This window comes from Magallana gigas, chromosome 5 (genome assembly GCF_963853765.1).
Source record: "Magallana gigas chromosome 5, xbMagGiga1.1, whole genome shotgun sequence".
NCBI classification, from domain to species: Eukaryota; Metazoa; Mollusca; class Bivalvia; order Ostreida; family Ostreidae; genus Magallana; species Magallana gigas.
Genome location: NC_088857.1, coordinates 32,717,897 through 32,740,999, shown reverse-complemented (window position 1 = coordinate 32,740,999; position 23,103 = coordinate 32,717,897). Strand labels below are relative to the sequence as shown.

The 23,103-nt window shown below is 33.0% G+C and overlaps 2 protein-coding genes and 1 long non-coding RNA gene across 3 annotated transcripts; 1 reads left to right on the top strand and 2 right to left on the bottom strand.

Annotated features, from left to right (window-relative positions):
* Window positions 1-52: 52 nt before the first annotated feature.
* LOC105326993 (virulence metalloprotease-like) lies at window positions 53-1,214 on the bottom strand. The gene is made up of 2 exons (XM_011427253.4): window positions 1,097-1,214; window positions 53-900 (listed from the first exon to the last, which is right to left on the bottom strand). Exon 2 carries the CDS (start codon window positions 857-859, stop codon window positions 53-55), a length of 807 nt encoding a protein of 268 aa, XP_011425555.4. The 5' UTR covers window positions 860-900; window positions 1,097-1,214.
* Window positions 1,215-1,937: 723 nt separating this feature from the next.
* Window positions 1,938-8,949, top strand: LOC105326990 (elastase). The gene is made up of 2 exons (XM_020066692.3): window positions 1,938-2,076; window positions 6,681-8,949. The coding sequence occupies exons 1-2, from the start codon at window positions 2,043-2,045 to the stop codon at window positions 8,510-8,512; spliced, it is 1,866 nt and encodes a 621-aa protein (XP_019922251.2). The 5' UTR covers window positions 1,938-2,042; the 3' UTR covers window positions 8,513-8,949.
* A 61-nt stretch (window positions 8,950-9,010) lies between these two features.
* Window positions 9,011-16,711, bottom strand: LOC109618602 (uncharacterized). The gene is made up of 4 exons (XR_010714212.1): window positions 16,541-16,711; window positions 10,171-10,412; window positions 9,902-10,045; window positions 9,011-9,145 (listed from the first exon to the last, which is right to left on the bottom strand). It is a non-coding gene; the product is annotated as an uncharacterized lncRNA (long non-coding RNA).
* Window positions 16,712-23,103: the final 6,392 nt, after the last annotated feature.

Sequence of the window (23,103 nt, the reverse complement as noted above, 5' to 3'; positions counted from 1 at the left end):
CGTAATGAACCCATATCTTCAAAGGTGGACCAGAAATCAAAGCAGTGTGTGCCTATGATTTATACATGTCAAACATACGATGGCCCATAAAGAACGCATCAGACATTGGGGAAAATCCACCATTAACTTCATCATTTACTCCTTTAGAGCATACGAATTCGTAAGGTGTTGCTCCTTCGGAAAGTTCAGTTGCATTCTGTAGGTTATACACCTCGACATATTTAGACTTGAACGCACACTTTTCACCCATTTCATCATAAGAATATTTCAAGAGAGGGAAGTCATTGCCATATTCAATTTTCTTAGTTTTCTTATTTCCTCCAACAGCTGCGTTTATTAGCTTACTTTGACGTAACCGCACCATAGTTTGAATAACTTGACCAGAATTTGCATCAATAAACATCCCCGGTCTTTTCATAGGTTTATTTGGTGTAACGATTAGCAAAGTCACGTCATAACAGAGAATCCCAGTTTCATTCAATGGAACAATAATCAGTTTTATTTTACGGTCCTTGACTACAGATGGGTCTTTTATATTTGCTTTTGACATGGCAATAGACAATGCCTGTTGCTTACTTAGTGATGGAACTACTGATGTTATATCCTGTTCTAATTCTTCGTACCAATCGCCAGACATTTGTCCAGTCCAAGCACCTGTGTTTGAATCAAATTCGTCCGTAACAAAGGCATTGTAAATTGGTAGACTTTTAAATATTTCTTGATATTTTATGACTTTTGTTTTTTGTGCGGAGTCTCCTTTATCCAAAATGTGCAAACCGTTGTTTTGAGTTGTAAAAATAGTCGAAAAGTGGTCTGTCTTCGATATCTCTCTCTTCCTTTCATTTTGTATGCGATTCATTTTCTCAACTACATTCAGTTTTCTGTATCATTCACTGAGAACTGCAAACAAAGTTAATTGTCATGCAAATAAATATACCACTCAACTTTTTTGAATGATACAATGTACTCCTTACATTAATTTTTTTTTTTTTAAAAATGCAATTTTTTTAAACATATATATAAGAGTTAATAATTTTGGGTATTTTCTACACAAGAAAGTTTTATATTTGCTACACATAGCAATTTTAATACTAACCTGAACAGTAAATAACGATAAAGCACACAAAATACATTGTTCCTCAACTGGAAATTGACAAAGTATCATGTACATACAGTAGGACTTGCTCTCTTACCGGTTTAATTCCAAAAAAGTTAAAAGTTAAGTCAAAGTTCAGTCTAAATTATATTAAATTGACAATAACTAATACCGCTTAATACAAGTGATTACTTGTGCGTCAAATGTAATAGGGCAATACGGAACCAATTCGTGCTGTTTACAATATGAGGTTTATAAATTGTTAGGAAATAATGGCATTGAATGAATTTAAATCAAAATAGTATAATATACAGTTTTCTCAACTAAAACAAATGATTGCTGGTTATACATCCATTATGATTATACTTTCAAAGGACACATCGTAAATTTTAACGTACCCCCTCAACATAAAACTAAGACAAAACCACAGCACGTAGTGAGTTGTCAATTTTCTCAACAGTTTAACATTATGTGAAAAGTACATTTGGTTTAGTTCAGAAATTTTGAAATGCTCAACTTTTTAGTCGATGAATTGTTATATAATTAACGAAATGGCCGAATAAATTTGAGCAAGGTTTTCAATTACGTGTTCAACGATTGTATGTCGACATGATAGGTACAAATTGGTGAACATTGACATATAAGTGATATTGCATACACAATTATAAATAATGGATTCTCATTTACAATAATTTAAACCAGAATTATGTCGTAATTCCTGTGCAATTGATCTTTGGGTCATCACAATGACATTTTATTAAAATTCCAGATGGCATTTGTAAACAAGTCTGTAACAATAAATATATGCCAAGAGCAAGCCCAATTTATTTCAATGTTAAATTCAGATTATAGCAAAGTGCACATCTTCCAGAACCATTATACGGTCGCAATCTTTTAAAGATTTTTTCCCGCAACAACAAGTTTTATTTCATCAAGGATAATTATCATGAACATTGTATTTTGGTTTTGCCTTTGTTCAGGTATGTATGTAGTTTAAACAACAAATCTCCGGAAAATAAAAACTAAGGTGTGTGTAAAAAAAGAAAGAAGCAATTTAACATTCTCCTCATTTAAAGGATACCTCATTATTGTAAAGGTATCTTTACATTGATATTTGTAAGCTAAAGCGTATACGTTTCAGTCCAAATAAATAATAGGTTCCTATTTAAATGGTGCATGTAAGTCTGAACATGCATTTCCGTCGTAATTAGTTAAAAAATAATATGTTCTTATTAAAAAATAGAATATAGTCATGCAAAAAGTCATTTTTAAGCGTTTGTTCAATTGCTGTACTATAAGCGGTATTATGCATTTTTCGCCCCCAAAATTAAATTTTTTGAAGAGCTTTAAAAATAAGGTGGCAGATAATTGAAATCATTTTGAACATAGGTGTGTAAAAGGTTATCACCACAGTGACGTCATAATGTAGAAATGACGTCATGAAAGTTGTTTATTATAATATGGGCGTTTTCCGATGGTTTTTCGACTGGGCAACATCGAGCGCAGGCTTCCTCAAGTACCATTTTTAGCATGATGTGTATGATTATAGGAAGAAAAACATACGTTAAAATTGAACTTGAGCAGACAAAAGCAAAATATAAAGAAAAAATGGCAGTATTTGCACTTTAGGTGACGTCATAGATAAACAAATGAGTAATAATGTCTAAAAGGAAAATAAAAGTGATAGGCATCCTCTGTACTCTAATTTATGAAGATTTTATTTGTTTACGATACTATTTAAAAATTGTTTAAAATTGGGGGCAGATATTAAACCATACTAAATATAGTCCTTTAGTATTTTTTGCGCTAATAAGATTTTTTATAAGAATGATAAATGACTATAATGATGCATAGTCAATAAGACTCAATATAAGTGTACTTTCTAAGACTCCTTTAAAAGAAAACTGTCCCAACTTGAATATGACTCAGTTATACTTTCACGTGATTTTAAACGGAAGTAGTTCATTATCCATTCTCGAGCGTAATTATTGGAAAGGGACAATTGTAAATTTTGAAATAGTATTAGATTCACTCGCAGTGAAGTGACAATCGAAATAAATAAAAGTGAAAAATATAAAAGGTAAAACAAAACCTCCGTCATAGAACTGTTCTACTGACTGTAATGTTTAAGTTTGGAAAAATACACAAGAGATATTGAAACGGAAATTGTTTAATTAAGTAAGAGGCTTTTTTTTCTATTTTACATCTCCTTCCAATGATGAATAGTTTCCTATATTTTGACAACTGTGTACCAAGAAGGAAGTGTATCCCTTAAAATCAGTTTCATAATAAAGCTTCCTTGTCTCTCCTTTAATCGGTGTTATGTGTTTAAAAGTCATGGACGTAACATAATAGCATTTTAAAGAGATATGGTCACGATTTGGGTAAAAAATCATGTTTCCAATTTTAATGTTTACAATGCTTCAGTAACGAGTTATGCATTTTTAATTATAATATGCAACCAAAATTTGAGTGACATTTGTTGAGTTATAAGCGAGTTACATAGCTTACAATTCTTTGCTATGTAATGAACAAAGCTTTTGTTTACATTTTGAATGTTGAAGTAAAACATTCCAATTTTAGTCCTCAAATGAATGCGTTCAAACATTAGGAACTGTTTATTTATGCTGAAAGTGAATAAAAAGATAGACAATTCAGTCTGAAAAGGATATTTTATTGGTACTAGACTTTGACCTGTGCGTGCACGGGTTAACATTGCATATGATATCGGACATTTACGAAATAGATACATCGACACACCGTATTGTTGACATCTACATAACCAAGCTTTATGCCTACAATATTGCTATTAATTTCACCACACTCTGCTTAGTTAGAATAATTTAACTGTGTGTCGGGACAGGCCTCCTATTAAACCCGTAATGTAGCAAGAAATTGCAAAATCGCTCCGAAACGGTTTTGGAGAAAATTAATAAAGCTGCATTGAAAATAACAGTCAAATTATTCATAACAAACCATTTTGAGGCTGTAAATATCTTTCATTTTAATTCATATTAATGAAGAAATCAACATTTTTGCTCCAACGTGTTTTACTCGCTTCGAATTTACACACCATGTCGACATTCGGAACACTCGGGACTTTTCATATTAAATGCACTGAGTTACTAATAGAGTTATCTCCCGTATTTCCTTTGATGAACAGAATATAAATGATAAATTTTTAATGAAAATTTACACGTATTGGTTATATCGTTTCTGAGTTTATGCATGCAAATGTGATTTTGTGGAAACATAAACTAAAGAACCTTTATTTAGAACTGATTTTACAAGAATGTAATGCGCAAGATTGTAAAATCAAAAAAAAAAATCCAGATCGATGATTTCCGGATTTTTTTAGCGGAATTTTCGTTGATTATTAATTAGCGAAGCTTGAAAAATAGTTGGTAATCTTCAAGTACCAACGATGTTTAGAATATATAAAACAAAAGTAACAAAAGTCAGCACTCTTCCGATTCTCGGTATTAAAGCCCAAAAATTCGAGTCTATTATTTTAATATAGTATTATAGATATTGAACATATGGAAACAAAAACAGAAAACGAGCACTGTTTTTATTACAACGATTTGTGAGCTCTGTATCTTGCATATAATTCTACGACTGACGCTCTAATTTTTTTACCACTAGAAATGCATCCCTCAAACATTTTAAATAATTTATAAACACAGAAAAATAGAATTTGGCCAAAATCGTGACCATGTCAGCATGCCCCTTTAAGCACTGGGTTCTATCATTGCCAAATACACTGTCATGCTTACCTAAACACTTTGCTCTAACTGGGTCCTTAGCTTGACCGAGTAAAGGATTTGTTCGGAGCCGTTAATGACTTGTCATCTCTCATACGTGTACCATCAGAAAATTGCAAGTTAACTTTTTTCTGCTAAAATTCATTATTATATTTTTTGTAAGCAAACAAAAATTTCTTACAAACCTTTTACAGATCTAGAGGTGTCTTTTTTTTATAATCACGTGTATATAAGCATTTCTTTGCCAACGGTTTATGTTTAAAGAGTCTCTTATTAATGATGTCAAAGTTGTTTAGATACATGTAAAAACTATTTTGAAATGCAATAATTACAAATGATATAATTGGAAAAATTCAAACGTGTACATGTACATAAGTATGCTGATAAATTATTATCAAGAAGCCCTGTGGTCTTAAACGGCATCTAACTATGTGGCAAATAATTTAGTGAATTGTAGATTGACAACTTTTACGATTAGCAAGTTATCCTTAAGTCAGTGCTTACTATTGATATATGTACCCCCACTCTGAATATACTTAATCGACCTTTACAATGTAACTAGAAGTTGACATCGAATTCATCCATAAATGAATACCACTACATGGCACGCCTAAACAAAAGTGTTTGAAAATTTCAACTACATGGCACCCCTTAGGGCTGTGCGGTGCACCGCGCTTCATTCCTGTCGATTCGGTGCACCAATTTGGAATTCCAAATTTCAGTTCGGTTCAAAATTTACATAACATGTAAAAACAAAAATGGCCGCTAGTAGACGTTCAGAGGTGTGGGAACATTTCAGTTCGTAGCCAAATTAATCCTCAAATAATCATAAAACAGTTTGTTTACAGTTATATGTACATGTATCTTCCAAAAAGAAAGATTCGCTGCATAACGGTTGTAATTGGGTCAAAGGATTGGACTAATACCTCCAAAATACACACTCTCTGCTTAGACCTAGTCAACTGATTTTGAAAGTTCTTGGGCAGATATGCACTGCTTATTTCTCACTTTGTTATGTTTTTAAAAGCAGATAAAGGCAGGGAACCGATCGAATCAAAACGGTTTTGAAAAACTCATCAGAAAAACATTTCGAACACGCGCTCCACGCTTTTCAACAAATACGGTCATGGTCAAGGAGTTACTTACTCGATTACATTTTATGCATGAACAGATGAGCATTTTAACACTAGGTGCTATTGGCAACGAATTAAAAACTGTTTTCAATATATTTTTTAAAACTTATAATTTGGAGTTTTAGAATATTAAGAGCTGGGCGTTAAGAATTATTATAGTCTTGGTACAGCAAGAAAAAAAACTTATATGATTAAAACAGAATGCGACAGTCCTAATTGTTTACTGTTAGTGCTTTTGGCCATTTGGGCTCTTCGGACAGTATAACTAAATTTATATAATTATATGGAAGAAGAAAAATACATGTTCCTCTATGAATTTCACCGTAGTAACAATGTTTATCATACTATTAGGTATTTTGTTAGTTACCTTCATTTAGCAAAAAACACTCTTTTTTCTTTACTCATAGAAATCTTCTAGTGATAAAACCTGTATTTTTGTGTAAAGGCTTTACAAACAACAAATAGTTGTATAAGCATGGAATATTTTGAAAAGAAAAACACTAACAAGCAACTCCACATTATTCCGATATTTTGAGCTAATATTAACAATGTCTTTACAATTCATCCGTCATTCCCAATAACTGTAATGTCAATTTAATCGAAGTGTAATAAAAATTATCAGTGATAACGTCAACCAAGTAGGGACTATGTTACGTGTTTATCTAATATCATGATATTTTGTTTCAGGGCATATTGTACAGATTCATGGATATCGAGAGATGAGTTTTCCGGGACAAATAAACTCCATCTATGTAGACAAAAGGAGGGACATCAAGACATATGATAGCAAAGTAGGTGAAGTAAGCGATATTTTGGCGAATGAGAATAATGGCTTGATCCTCGTTGACAAGGCTGATTCTATAGAAAAAACAAAAATAGTTCGATATCGTGAAACATTCAAAGGGATTCCAGTATATGATGCTTTCATTACAACAGAAATAGATTCAAACACAGGTTCCTGGACTGGTCAGATTTCTGGTGAATGGTACGAAGATTTAGAGCGAGATATTACGTCAGTTGTTCCTCTACTGAGTAAACACCAGGCATTGGCATTAGCTCTGTCCAACGAAAAGATACAGGATGGTTCCAACGTTATAGATAGTTCGATTTCACTTGTTATTGTTCCATGGAATGGCACAGGGATTCTCTGCTATGATATAACGTTACTCATAATTACCCCCAAAGATATGCGCAGACCTGGAATATTTATCAATGCAAATTCCGGTTTGATTTTCCGAAGAGTACAAAGGTTACGCCAAAGTTCTCTCATTAATGCAATTGGAGGAAATTTAAAAACGGAAAAAATTATCTATGGAAAAAACTATCCACCTTTAAATGTAGAAAGTAATTTTAATGGAACAGTGTGCTCTCTAAAATCCAAACTAGTTCGTGTATACGATTTAAAATCGGCACTGATGCCCAATAGATCGAAACCATTTAGATTTCTTTGCAACCAAAGCATTCAAGACGAAGTGAACGGTGGCTATTCTCCTATGTCTGACGCATTTTATATGTCACAGAGGGTTTTCGAAATGTTTGATCAGTGGGCACATGTTTCAGTAATAAGAAATCCTCCGATTGATATATGGGTACATTATGGGAAGAGACAGTTTAACGCGATGTATAATGGGAAAGCTTTAGTTTTCGGTGATGGTGATGAGAAAAACTTTCCATTGGTAACATATGATATAGTTGCTCACGAGTTTGCCCACGTATTTACAGAATCCTATTCCAATTTAGAATATGAGAATCAGTCAGGGGCAATAAATGAGGCATTCTCCGACCTGGTTGGAGAGACATTTGAATTTTATATGACTGGCATAAACGATTTTCATATAGGAGCCAAAACTGACAAAATCAATGAGGAAGGAATCCGCGACATTTGTAACCAACAAACAGATGGGTTATCTATCGTTCATGTACAGGACTATTACGACGGAATGGAAGTTCATTTATCAAGTGGTATTTTCAATAAAGTATCTTGTATTTTAATGAAAAATCCGAATATCGGACTGAAAGTAACTTTTCAAATTTATACCCATGCCAATAGATTTTACTGGGGTCCAGTATCCAACTTCTCTGACGCAGTTTGTGGGATTCTTAAAGCTGCCTATGATCTTGGTCATGATACAAATGTCATTAGAGAAGCATTTTCGGTTGTTGGTTTGAATGGTTGCAATTTAGATATGTATATCAGAAAATTGTATGGGAAGACACATATTCAAAATTTAATGGCCACGAAGAACGAGAAAATAATGTTAGCATTTGATGGACAGTTTACAATTAAGAATAAATTTATTCGTGTTTTTACTGAAGGAGGAGCTGGGGATGTTGATCTGTATTTGAATTACAATCTCATATTGAAAAGAAACAAGGCAAAATATGTTTCAGTCAGCGACGGAAACTTAGAGGTCTTGCAGATTCCAGCCAAAAAATGCAGAAAGAAATTGTGCTACATCCATCTCTTACCTAAAGAGAAAGGCTTTAGTGGCGTTTCATTATGGATTGATGTTTTGTAAATAGCTGAAATAAACACTCATTGTATGAAAAATTAAAAAAAAAACCATGTTTTTATGCCTGTCTGGTTCTGAATAAAAATAACCTAATAATGGTGTATTTATCAAACTACAATGGATAATAATTTCAGTAAATATGACTCATTAGATGTCTTAAAACTGTATGATGACCCTCAATTTAACTGTAAACAGCATGTTATGTTTAAAACTCCAGAAGTTGTCGTAAGTTTGCAGAAACAGTTTTTAAAAAAGTGTACAATTTTATTTATTTTTTTAATAAAGTATTGTACATAAACAATCCTCTAACTTCATTTGCCATGGTACAAATATGTTAAACAGTATCATTTTTATTACATATACAGAGTATATAAAGGTGTTTTTTTTTCTCATTTAAATGAAGAATGTGTATCAAAAGCAGCAACTGCGAATAAAATCCGTGGCTTTGAAAGAAAATAAAGGTTTGAAACTTTCACTTTATTTTCCTTAATTCCAAGACAAAAAACAATCCTGCTGTAGCAGCGGCCAACATTCCAAAAATAGTAAATCCATATGCAAAGTGCAGGGTGTAAGCTTTGCCAAAGAACAGCTCATTTCTTCTGGCAGCAAACACGATTACGGCAAAGAAAACGCTTACAGCTAAAATGTAAAAATTATATTTATATGTAATATAATCATTACATTTCCTTTTCTTTCAAAAAATGTTTTTTGCATACCTTCATATACTAAAACTACGAAACAATATTTTATGCTGCTTGGTCCAAATTTTATGTACGCTTTTAAGCGATGGTTTTTCCAAGTGTGCATATTGTAAAATTATAAAAGAACTTTTACATACAAGGGAAACAAACGTTATCCCGCGCCTTCGTAAGACTCGCCCCCTGATTTCGAGGCAGCTTTGATTGTATTTCAACTTTTCGTTCGCAAAAAATGAAGGAGATAAGATTTCAAAAATGTGTTGGCAAATCAATTTACAAAACCTCTGTGTACAAGTTTCCAATAACCTTTCAGAAATTTGCTTTGTTTACAATCAAATCATGATATAAATAAACAAATCAGTCGATAGGATTCTCCCTCTAAGCATTTGGTTTGGGTTTTATATTTTGTGTTCCCATATTGAATTTTTAAATTTGAAAGGAGACTGATTTCGCTTGTGTTAATAGGTGGAAGTCCTTTACTTTCAAAGATAATTGGTTTGTATGGAATAAATGTTGATAAGTTGTTGCCAAAAAATCGGATTTCAAATAACTACAAATATATTATATATAATCATGTCACACTCATTTGCGTAAGTTATACTTGTGCATATTATTACACCCTATAATATACATAATTTATCTTAACTAGTATATCAAATGTCAGTGTAAGGTTAAATAAACAACTGAAACGACATACCTCCTAAAAAGACTGCGCCAGTAGCCACAAACAAGAACAATTTCTTGTTTTTAAACAAAAACAGTTTGGCACCAGCACAAATGACAGCAAGGATGAAAAAGATAACTGCAAGGACGGTAAGAGCTTGCACGGCCATAAACCAGCCTGAAAAGCAAAGGTTACACATATCTTTAACTTCCTATATACATGCATAGTAAACAATTACTGGAATTTTGAAATGCTTGCCTTTTGTATTGAGGTTTTTTTTCTTGTATAACTTTCTTTTTTACCTGGTAGACCTGGCCCGGCTACTTGTATATCAAGACACTCGCTTTCTCCGTCCATGCCACAGACCTGCCAAAGACCAACAGTAACGCTGTAAGGACCATCGTTTGAACTCATCCAGAAAGGAAAAAGAAAACCTATCATTTGGAATGCGAGAGCGATAAATGAAATAGTTAAACCGATTAGCAAAAGATTCTTGTTTTGAAGAGTTTTGACTTTATCACGGAGCCAGGACAACATCATATATCTGTAAAAATGAAAGAAAAAAAAGATATTAGATAGTACGTATCAATTAAAAACGGAAGCATATAACCATTCATAAATGTACAGTAACAATTGTAAAATATGAGTGCAGAGGTGCATATTATGTATCTTGCCCTCATAAACATATCAAAAACTGGAGAATTTTACAGATGAGTTATAGTTAAAAAGTTAATAATTATTTTTTCTTGATGACATATTTTTAAATTTTAAATCGTGTACATTGTACTCCTAAGGTGATCTAAATTTATTTATAAATGGCTTACTTTGGAAGCTATATATGGAATTTTTTAATGCCATAGCTTTACTATAAGAATTGCTTAACCTGTTTCATACTTCGTCTATATTATACATGTAATTTTGCCTATAAAGTTCAAACCCGTTTAATTTGGTTACATCCACGTTTAAATATCTCAAATGTATTTTTTCAAGAAAAATAAATAAGAAAAATAAAATACAGTAATTCTTGCTCCGGATTTTTTTCACTTCAAAATGGCATGAATATTTTTTCTATAATTTACACGTCAAAATTTTGTCTCTTGTTTTGGTTTAAATTAGAAATTAATTTTGTGATAAATTAAAAACATATTTTATGCCATTTTTTTATTACCTTATGTAAATCGATCTCGATTTTAATATCTTAATAGCTAATAGTATGTTTATCAGATTATGATCATAACATCTTTGTCCTGTACATGATTTGATATTCAAAAACTTTTTATTTAGATCAGATATTGCGTTTTCTTTTCAAAAATGCAAAGATTATCATATTATTTATTCTAATGTGTTTTCTTAGAGAGTGAATTTTTTTATTCAATATTTAATCTCATCTAGAAATCTTGCACTTATATGTATAGACCAGCCTGGCATTACCCGAACAACAGCAATCGATGAGCATAATCACTATTTGTATCGGAAATCTTCCAATCCGATTTAAAAACAAAAGGCTTTTTTCTTTCACAACTTCCTTTACTATATTTTAGGGGGAAAATCATTTCATTTTAAAGTTTCGTACATGTGTACTTACGTTGAAATAATTTAATTCCAAATATATAGCCATCTTTTCTCTTTCGTGTAGAGATTATCTTATCAGGAATGTAGATAAAAGAGCATAGATTAGGCGTCTTTATTTGTGTCTCTACCCTTTGAAATTAGTTTAAACAATATTTTATTTCAAAATGAAATATGAGCGGAGAGCAGGCCTGGCCTATTTTTGTCCTCTCCTTTGAAATTAACCTATATTCCCTAATTCGTACGATCTGATCTGTCAAATTAAAAATAAGAATAGCATTTCAAATGGGTCAGAAACATTAACGAACCAGTCATTAAATAAATAGCATGTGGGAGCTCGATGACATTGCAATCCATTTAAATTATATATATATATTTTTGTAGAATTACACTTTAGTATAAAAAGGATGTTCACTTTTGTTGTGAATATAAGTAAAGTCGTAAAAAACAGAAAGTTTGATTGTTACCAAAATAATTCCACTTTATGACATGCCTTAACAAAGAATATATTAGAACTTCAAGCATCTGTGATTAATTGTTGCTAAAAAATGCGTAAGAAATTTGTTACGGACGTCCAGGCACAGAAGGGTAAAACAGAATACCCCTCTTACCTTCGAAGCGGGGGTATTAAAAATAAAGACAAAGGACTATATATAATTGGGGGCCTAAAATGGCCCCAAAATTGAACATCATTTTACTGTAATTCATTGTTTTCTTTGTTCAGATACATATGTGATCTTTTTACATAATATTCATTTTAATTCAAGTGCCCACAATTTTGAAGTATGACACCGTAAAGGCAACCTTTTACCGCCATTTATGCATATTTAGCATAAAACGGCCCGTTTTCAAGCAGATTTTCTTTCAGAAAACATAGAGCGCGCGCATGCTTGAACAAACAAACTATTTTAACTCGATGCTGTCATTAGACAGTAATACTCGTACCAAGTGTTTGCCCCTAAATAACACTGTTTTGTACCAGTTTAATAAAAAAGGACGGCCACATGCAAGTTCCGGTAATACATTTAAAAATTATAATTTGCATAACTGACGGATGAGATCCCTTCCCATATGATAATACACATGAGCAGCACTTTATGTGCAATTTGGGGTTGAACTGTTTGCATGTGAATTTTAAGTTAATCAATAATCTTAATATTTCACGTCATAGAAAGTATAATGGTCTATATGATTATTACAAACAAAATTAAATTATGCCCCCTCTCCGCGGCGGTTGGCGGCTTTAGATTTGCTTCTGTGTGCCTACATGTACATAATCGTGTGCACGGATTTATTAAAAAGGGTGGGAGTGAGGGGTCAAGTGCTCAAGTGGAAGATCCCAAGTGCTCTTCCTGAAATTATCAAATGTCATAAAAACCATTGAGATTCCCACCTTAATCCAAAAATATTATTCCTCTTTTTGTCAGGGTGCATCAGATCATTATGGTATGTAAGTCATGACACTAAGTGGTCATCCTGACCCCCTTAGAATCAGAAATTGTCAATTATCTTTAAATTTTTGTTGTTTAATGATCCTTTCTCTATTAAAACTTTATTATTAAGTCTCCATAATGAAATTTAGAGACTTATTGTTTTTGTACGGTTCTTATTACATGCATCCTTCTTCTTCTTCTTCTTAATCCCTCTCTGAACTTGTTTCTCAGAGATGGCTGAACAGAATTGTACAAAACTCTAGGATACAATAGGCCTGCATATCTAGTTGTGCACCCAGGTTTGATTTTTAACCGGGTTTTCCAACGGAAAAATCCGGTTATTAAAATGGTGAAAATGGCGGGCGGGCGGGTGCCAAAAGGGTACCCTCATTGTACGGATAACTCCTCCTCAAGTTTTCAAGATAAGAAGTTGTTCTTTTGCAGAACAATTGTACATATATCAGAGGTGTGCATATTGCTAGGATTTTGATTTCCGATAATTAATCTAAAAAATACCAGCTTTTGAACTTAGTCATTTTTTGGCAAAATATTGCATATAGGGTACCCTCATTGTACGGATAACTCCTCCTACAGTTCTCAAGATAGGAAGTTGTTCTTTTACAAACCAATTGTACATATATTAGAGGTGTGCATATTGCTAGGATTTTGATTTCCGATAATTTATCTAAAAAATACCAGCTTTTGAACTTAGTCATTTTTTGGCAAAATATTGCATATAGGGTACCCTCATTGTACGGATAACTCCTCCTACAGTTCTCAAGATATGAAGTTGTTCTTTTGCAGATCAATTGTACATACATCAGAGGTGTGCATATTGCTAGGATTTAGATTTCTGATCATTTATCAAAAAAATACCAGCTTTTGAACTTAGTCATTTTTTGGCAAAATTTTGCATATAGGGTACCCTCATTGTACGGATAACTCCTCCTCAAGTTCTCAAGATAGGAAGTTGTTCTTTTACAAACCAATTGTACATATATTAGAGGTGTGCATATTGCTAGGATTTTGATTTCCGATAATTAATCTAAAAAATACCAGCTTTTGAACTTAGTCATTTTTTGGCAAAATATTGCATATAGGGTACCCTCATTGTACGGATAACTCCTCATACAGTTCTCAAGATAGGAAGTTGTTCTTTTGCAGATCAATTGTACATATATCAGAGGTGTGCATATTGCTAGGATTTAGTATTCTGATTATTTATCAAAAAAATACCAGCTTTTGAACTTAGTCATTTTTTGGCAAAATTTTGCATATAGGGTACCCTCATTGTACGGATAACTCCTCATACAGTTCTCAAGATAGGAAGTTGTTCTTTTGCAGATCAATTGTACATATATCAGAGGTGTGCATATTGCTAGGATTTTGATTTCCGATAATTAATCTAAAAAATACCAGCTTTTGAACTTAGTCATTTTTTGGAAAAATTTTGCATATAGGGTACCCTCATTGTACGGATAACTCCTCCTACAGTTCTCCAGATAGGAAGTTGGTCTTTTGCAGATCAATTGTACATATATCAGAGGTGTGCATATTGCTAGGATTTTGATTTCTGATTATTTATGAAAAAAATACTAGCTTTTGAACTTAGTCAGTTTTTGGCAAAATGTTGCATATAGGGTACTCCATTTCACTGGATACGGGTTGACATGGATTATGGATACAGTTCATATAAAAGAAAACCCGGTTTGCTGTCACATTGACAGCTTTTCACTTGTACTCATTTGGGGTTAGACAACCGCTTTTCGGGGGGGGGGGGGGGGTTCAAAAGGGTTTGGGGTCTAAAATTGAACCTAATGGGAAGAATCGCAGACTATATTGTAAATGATAACTTGGACAAAGATAATAATATAGGGTTTTCAGATTCATATATTGACTGTCACTGGCAATTTATATGGTTTATTAGATCTGACCCCTGGGGTAATCCCCACCCCCCAGGAATTGGAAATTGCCATACATCTCAGAAACTGTCATAATCATGACTCCTAAACCATATATATTCTTGTTCCTTATATCAAGAGGCAGCAAATGTTATGTAGCCCTTTGGGTGGTCCTGACCTCCCAGCAAGTCCCTTAACAGCAAGTCCCTTAATATCTTCAACACAGTTGAGATCCCCAATCTTAAACCATATATATTCTTGTTCCTTGTGTCAAGGGGCATCAAACGGTATGTAGGTCATGGGCCCAGGGTCGGTCGTGACCTCCCCTCGAACAGGAAGTGCACGAATATCTCGAAAATGGTTGAGATCCCCACCCTTAACCATTATTATTTATTTTTGATCCTTAAAAAGCATCAAAAAGTATGAGGTAATGGGCCTCAGGCTTAAATTTATTTTTTCAAAACTGTAATGCATATCTATAGAACAGTCCCTATCATATCCCAAGATATGATGTGTCTATCCATTAAATCATATGAGGAGTTCTGGGATCAATGTTTATTTTGGAGTGATAAACGTCAATGTTCAGCTACTATTTGACTCCCTGGATGAAATTTAATTTTTAAAACCAAATTGCACATCTTTAAGACAGCCCCAAGTATATCCCAAGAGATGATCTAGCTACTCCAAAAATTGTAAGAGTAGTTCTAAGAACCATACTTTTTTTTTCTTCAAAAAAAAACGTCATTTTTGGTTGCCCACTGATCCCCTTAATAAAAAAAATCTGAAAACCTTATCACACTTCAATATGACACCCCAATCATATTCTAGAAGATCATTTGGCTACTGCCAAAAAAATACGTTTTTGAAACCAGTTTTTTTTTAAGATAAAAAAAAGTCATTTTTCACCATTAAATGACCCCCAGCACAAAATTGAAAATTCCGAAACCTTATTGGTCATCTTTAGGATACCCTAAAACATATTCCAAGAGATGATTTGTCTACTGTTGAAAATGTAGGAGGAGTTTGAGGAAGGTTTTTTGTTAAAAAACATAATTTTGTACCAATTATTTGACCCCCAGGACTACAAGAGAATTTTTGAAACCTTTTAACAAAACAACACGATACCCCAAATCAAACTCAAAGAGTTCAGTTTGCTGGTTTATAAGATGTAAGAGTAGTTTGAGAAAGTAAACCGTGACAGACGGACGGACGGAACAGAGTAACAGCAATATACCCGCACTTTCTTTAGAAAGTGCGGGTTTAATTAGAGATTTATTTACCCAAGACTATTAAGTGTCCAAAAAAATTTTCTTGTTCAAGCATGCGCTCTTTATTTCCCATCCGTAAAAAGATAAGAAAAATGAACATTTTTGACTAATTTCGATTGAATTATAGAAATAGCGTCACTTCTGACGTCATATACTCCCAGTGAGTGCAAATAAATCAAATAAATATGTGAATAATATATTTTATATCAACTCTTCTAAAAATAACATGACATTTCATTGTACCCGAAACACTTTGGAAAATGGCGCATTATGGGGGCCAAATTTAACTAATATAATAAATTGTTCTTTGGAAAACTTAATTTTCCCCCAAAACAGGAATTTTAGATTAAATTTGACTACATAATATTGAACTGCATGTACATTGTACCAATCTAGTATTTGAATAGTACGATTAATAATGTAGTGCCCTTCACTATCAAATTAACTTACCAAAACATTCAACATCATATTATTAAGTAATACGTGAAGATTATAACTTACTATTAACTGTTAAATATTGTCTCCTATTGAATCACAGTCAAGATTGGGTTTTGAGAATCAATTAAGCACAATTTTCGACTCGCGTGTTTTGGTCTTTATTCAATCTGACAAACGAAGTGTTTAAGAGTTAAAAATTCGAACAATAAATTTGCATATCATTGTCTCGAGAAATATTCTTCACTGTCTAGAGGCATATACGTGTATATATTTTCCATAGATATTTGACCGCAGTATTTATCCCAACAATCAAATCACCGCGGACTAGATCTTATCAACAAATATTTAATATCGAGGTTTACGTTTGAAGTTGGACACGCAGTCCTTAATTCTATTTAATACCCCTTAAGTTTGACTGCTTTTAACACCATTGAATAGAAGAAGTAACAAGATTCATACCCTTGTTGTCCGTTCACTAGAGTAATCCCTGCTGTCCAATGTAATATCGATATCGTGTAAGATCAAGATAAAACATACTGGCTTTATCCATTTAGAATGTAGATGGTTTTCCGGTATTGGAAGCTTGATCTAACCCTTGCTCTGCTGTATTGTTTTTTTTTGTGTTGAACATGTCTCTGCTGATTTTTTATACCCCCGCTCCGAAGGAGAGGGGGTATACTGTTTTACCCTTGTGTGTCTGTCTGTCCGTCTGTCCGTCCGTAACAAAAATTTCTGTCGCATTTATCTCAGCAACTATTTATCACAGATGCTTGAAATTTTTACACAGTGTTTGTTAAGGCATGCCATATCGTGGGATATATTTTTGTACCAATCGGACGTCAACTTCCTGTTAAATGACAACTTTGCTTATTTTTTAATTAAAATTTTCAAACAAATTTTCGTCAAAGATTTCTCAGCAACTATCTATCGCAGATGCTTGAAATTTTTACACAGTGTTTGCTAAGGCATGCCATATCGTGGGATATATTTTTGTACCAATCGGACGTCAACTTCCTGTTAAATGACGACTTTGCTTATTTTTTAACTAAAATTTTCAAACCAATTTTCGTCAAAGATTTCTCAGCAACTATCTATCGCAGATGCTTGTAATTTTTACACAATATTTGTATGGGCATGCCATATCGTGGGATATATTTTTGTACCAATCAGACGTCAACTTCCTGTTAAATGACGACTTTGTTTATTTTTAGCAAAAATTTTCAAACAAATTTTTGTCAAAGAATTCTCAGCAACTGTTTATCGCAGATGCTTGAAATTTTTACACAGTGTTTGTTAAGGCATGCCATATCGTGGGATGTATTTTTGTACCAATTGGACGTCAACTTCCTGTTAAATGAGTACTTTGTTTATTTTAGCCAAAATTTTCAAACAAATTTCCGTCAAAGATTTCTCAGCAGCTATTTATCGCAGATGCTTGAAATTTTAACACACTATTTGTTTTGGCATGCCATATTGTGGGATATATTTTTGTACCAATCAGATGTCAACTTCCTGTTAAATGACGACTTTGTTTATTTTTAGCAAAAATTTTCAAACAAATTTTTGTCAAAGAATTCTCAGCAACTGTTTATCGCAGATGCTTGAAATTTTTACACAGTGTTTGTTAAGGCATGCCATATCGTGGGATGTATTTTTGTACCAATTGGACGTCAACTTCCTGTTAAATGAGTACTTTGTTTATTTTAGCCAAAATTTTCAAACAAATTTTTGTCAAAGATTTCTCAGCAGCTATTTATCGCAGATGCTTGAAATTTTAACACACTATTTGTTTTGGCATGCCATATTGTGGGATATATTTCTGTACCAATCGGATGCCAGCTTTCTGTTAAAGGTCAACTTTGCTTATTTTGCATATTCACATCAGAGCGGGGGTATCACTAGTGAGCATTGGCTCACAGATATCTTGTTTTTTTTAAAGAAATGGCATAATATAGACATTTTTTCTTTAAACGTAAATAAAATGACCAATTTTTAAGAAAAATGATAAAATTTCCCAGTTGACAGATATAATGTAGTTTGAAAATCTAAGGTAGTTTGGCAAAATTTTAAGTGATATTGTGTTACCATGGCAACCATTGTTTAATGGTCATTATTTTAGAAAAATCAGAATTATTTGAAAGCTTTAAGAAACATGGTATATACGGGTTTTGGAAATACTCCAGGCTATAAAAATTAGTATATTGGAGTATTTGGAGATATTAATTATTTTTCTAGGATCATGAAATGGTCAAACTCATTCCATAATGTGTAAAATACATTGAATTGCACAGTGATATTCATAAATAAGATTAAAAAGACATCGTCAAAAAACTTTAAAACTGAAAAAATAAAACAATCTATCAAAGGCTTAGAACTGTCCTAGAGAAATTCTTAAACTTTATCAGACTCATGTCTCAGGACATAAGATATGTACAAAAAAATAATGTGACCTTAAGTTTGACCTATTGACCTTGGGTCAAGGACGTTACAAACCCTGAGGCCATATGCAACATAAGTAAGAATATTTTTTTTGGACCTATGTAAAGAGAAACCTTAGTGCTCCTTTATTGAGCGTCCAATTTATTTGCTTTTCAATTGTAATATTTACATTTGCAAATGTGCTTCCTTATATAAAACTAAAGAAAAGCGAAAACGTTTCAGTATGAACGTTTTCGTGAAGTCACAATGATAACGCTTATCGCTTGCAATATTGTAAACATAAAAACACCGTAGTATTAATGATTCTGAACGGTTTGCCATTCTCAAACGTATATATAAGTGATAAACAGTAATGTTAAAAAGTTCACAGGGATATAAACTTGGTTGATACGTGATCAAATCTTCTGATACACTCTTCGGGCTTCACAGGATTTGATCACGTGACCAACTAAGTTCATATCCCAGTGAACTTTTTAAATTCCTGTTTATTTCTTAAATGTACCAGATCCATAACTACAGCGAAATAGTCCTGTATAGTAATACTATTCTTACCCATTGTTGGTTAAAAGCTTCAATTTGAAAACTTTACCCAAGTTGAAAATCTAATAAATACCACCATCCTGAATCGTGCTTGCAAAAAACAAGAAGCTCATTACTTCACTTTGTACACTATTAATTATTGTTGCATTTGCATTTCTCTCTTCTTCTGAAGTATATTTATCAGAATTTATTGGGATAGTAATTAGGGAAATGTGTGACAGTTTTAGGAATTAAGTTTATTTTGATAACACCCAAATAATTGAGTGAAGAAGACCTAAGTCGTTATCCACATTAATACGTATAAATGTATCTAAACAAAATAACTAGTTCAGTGGATAAACTCAGCAAGTACAGTACTACAGATTTTTCTAATAGCTTACAGCTATTAAATAAATTTCAGATTATGAATTGTCAAATAATAATTACACAATGGATTGTTAGCATTGTTTCACTCATTTATATTATATTTACATTCTACTGTGTTTTTCCATTAAATTCCGTGATGTTTAAATGCCTCTAAATGCAACACCTATTCACTGCGTATGAATTTACGAGTAATTTACATAAGTAGTTCTCAAACAGTGATTCCTATGTTATCTGTCAAAAATGCATTGCATGAATGTTGTCAAAACACCATGTTTTATAATTATTCAGTAAAAAAGTTGACTTTATTGTTAAAAACAACATTTCAAGAGTTATTTATCATGGATTATATTTTCATGCTCGTCGATCACATCCCAACAGTCTATGTGAAAACCAGTTTGAACCGGTTTTGCGAAATAGCTGTTCTTGCTGTTACTTAATCACTCCCTCCGTGATCTGCACTTTATATCGATTTATTTAAGTAAACAATTGATTTCTTCAGTAAGGGAATGTAAAGATTTATTTTTGACGTCGTCGTGTCAATAACTGCCGTCAGGTGAGCAAACAAATTATCATTACGCGCTAACGCGCGTTATTCAATTTGTCTGCTCACCTGACGGCAGTTATTGACACGACGACGTCAAAAATAAATCATTCAATGCTATAGCAAACTGAAACACATTGTACCTGATGAAATGAACATAAGTCTGTATTCAATATTTCATCAGTATTTCTCTATCAATTCCAATTTTTAAGATCGACTTTATCCTCAACACAACCATACATCAGCTCAAGAGGAAGAAACTTATCTTCAATATCATCATGTGAATAAGTCAATTTGAACAAAGGACTATATATGATAAGGGCCTAAAATGGCCCCCTTAAATGAACATCATCATTTTACTATCATTCTTTGTTTTCTTGGTACAGATATATATGTGATGTGTTTACAAAATATACATTTTGGTTCAAGTGCCCACAATTTAGAAATACGACATTGTAAAGACAACCTTTTCCCGCCATTTTTGCATTTTTAGCGTAAAACAGCTTGTTTTCAAGCAGTTTTTCCTTCCGAAAACATAGAGCGCATTCTTGAACAAATAAAATATTTTAATCAGAGATGTATCTAGCCATGACTAATAAGTGACAAAAAAATTTTCCTTGTTCAAGCATGCGCTCTATATTTCCCATTCGTAAATAGATAAGAAAAATGTCAATTTTTTGGCTGATTTTGATTGAATTATAGAAATGGCGTCACTTCTGACGTCATATACTGCCAGTGAGTGCAAATAAATCAAATAAATAGATGAAAAATATATTTTATATCAACTCTTCTAAAAAATTATTTAACATTTTATTGTACCCGAAACACTTAAAAAATGGCGAATTATGGGGGCCAAATTTAACTCTTATCATATATACAAAAACTAGAGTCAACTTTTAAAATACAGATACTGGTACATAGTTTACATATACTAGGTATGTTAGTTTTGACATAATTTTATCAAATTTAATATTCAAACGGACACAATTTAAGAACAATTTACTTTTGACTTTAAGTTGTACAATTTAATCCTTTGTTTTCCTCCAAAATGATGCATATGTTTTAATAATGTTACATGTAAATTAAACCTTTTATTTTGGTTAGTTGAAACTAAAAGGAAGATATGAAGTAAAGTTTTTTTTTCTCAGAATGAATAATCAATGCATATGAAATCCATTTTGCACAGAGTAACAATTAATGCAATTTTTTTAATGAAGTTTTGTTTTTGCACACACAAAATTACCTAGAGAATAGATAACTACATTTCTTCTGTCATTAGCTTGGCAAATTTCAACATCATCAAAATTGCATCTCATATTGTTCAACATTTAAATCATTATCTTCCATGAAGTTAACTTTATTCGTTTGTAAGCTAAAATATGTTCTTGCTTTGTATGATAGATTTCAAAACATGGTGTGATACACAGAGGAACATTGCATTGTTTACATTTATAACTTGTCAAGTGACCACATCTGCTGGGGCGCTTCTCTCCACAGACCTCGTTGGTGGAAGCATTTCTCGCTCTGCTGGTCCACACACAATACATTGTCTGTGCATAGACTTCCCTCCCTCCTCCAGTCTATCCAGGAAGTGTCTACCAGTTAACCTCTCAAGGATCCTAGGAGCTGGCCGGCCAACACGTGCTGTTCTCACCAGAAGTCTGGATCAGCTGTTCAACCAGCTTCCTTCGAAAATTGCGCTGTAGCATTGGTGTTGCAGCTTTGCAGCATTCTTTGTATATGATATACGAATTGACGATTGACAGATTGATGATATGAAGGATAAGTTCCTTCCACCACTTTAAAGTTTTAAAGGGCACTTTGTTATTTTCAACCATTTGGTTGTGTCTATCTACAGCATCCATTTTCTGGTCATAAATATGGACCATGGAGGGTCTTATTTTTGCTAGATTCTGATGGAAATCATGAAGGCCTGTTTCAATATAGTGTGAAAACTCGGTTGTACTGAGGAAATATACAGTTTTTGCATCCTGATATTTCAGACAACTTAGGGGACCATAATGTGCACTTGCTGTGTCTCCTCTGTTGCTCAGAGATATCTTTTTAAGTTTCTCTGGAACGCCTTTTCTGTAAGGGCGCACTGTACCTGTGGCACCTGTACCTCAGACCCATAAGTCCATGAACAAATGTGGAGAACTATAATAATTATCACAGAAAAGTATGTGTCCTGTTTCGAAATAGTTTTGAAGAAGATCCTTTCAAGATCATATGTTGCACCATTTTTTGAGGGTTGAATTATCGACCTGCCAGTGTAAAGTTTAAATTTTAGACAAAATGCATTTTCAGCATCACAAAGCATGTAGGCTTTTAAGCCATACTTTATAGGCTTATCGGGACTGTAAACCCTGAATATTAAATTCCCTCGCCATGCTCTCATCAATTGCCAATGCTTGATGAGGTTTATACACTGTTCTGAATCTGGACAGCATTCTTTCATAGAAGGGACCACGAGGCACATAATACCTATTATCCTTTAGGTGAAAGAATGCTAGAATTAAAAGAAATCTATCTTTTGACATTACGCTGGGGAAGAAGGGGGTAGCAGTAACTGGGTTAATTGTCCATTACTCGGACACATCTATATGAGAAACAAGTCCCATTGCTATTATTAATGCTAAAACCTTTTTGATCTCCAAAGTCGTTGTGTCTTTCCATTTGTGGAAACGGGACTTTTCTTTAAGTGGCATGCTTTTAATAAACTGCTTTGCATATTTATTTG

Excerpts from the sequence above, each read along its gene's own strand:
- LOC105326990 (XM_020066692.3), top strand. The coding sequence starts at position 2,043 with ATGAACATTGTATTTTGGTTTTGCCTTTGTTCAG. Across the intron at positions 2,077-6,680 it reads TTGGTTTTGCCTTTGTTCAG|GGCATATTGTACAGATTCAT; the intron begins GTATGTATGTAG and ends ATTTTGTTTCAG.
- LOC105326993 (XM_011427253.4), bottom strand. The coding sequence starts at position 859 with ATGAATCGCATACAAAATGAAAGGAAGAGAGAGATATCGAAGACAGAC.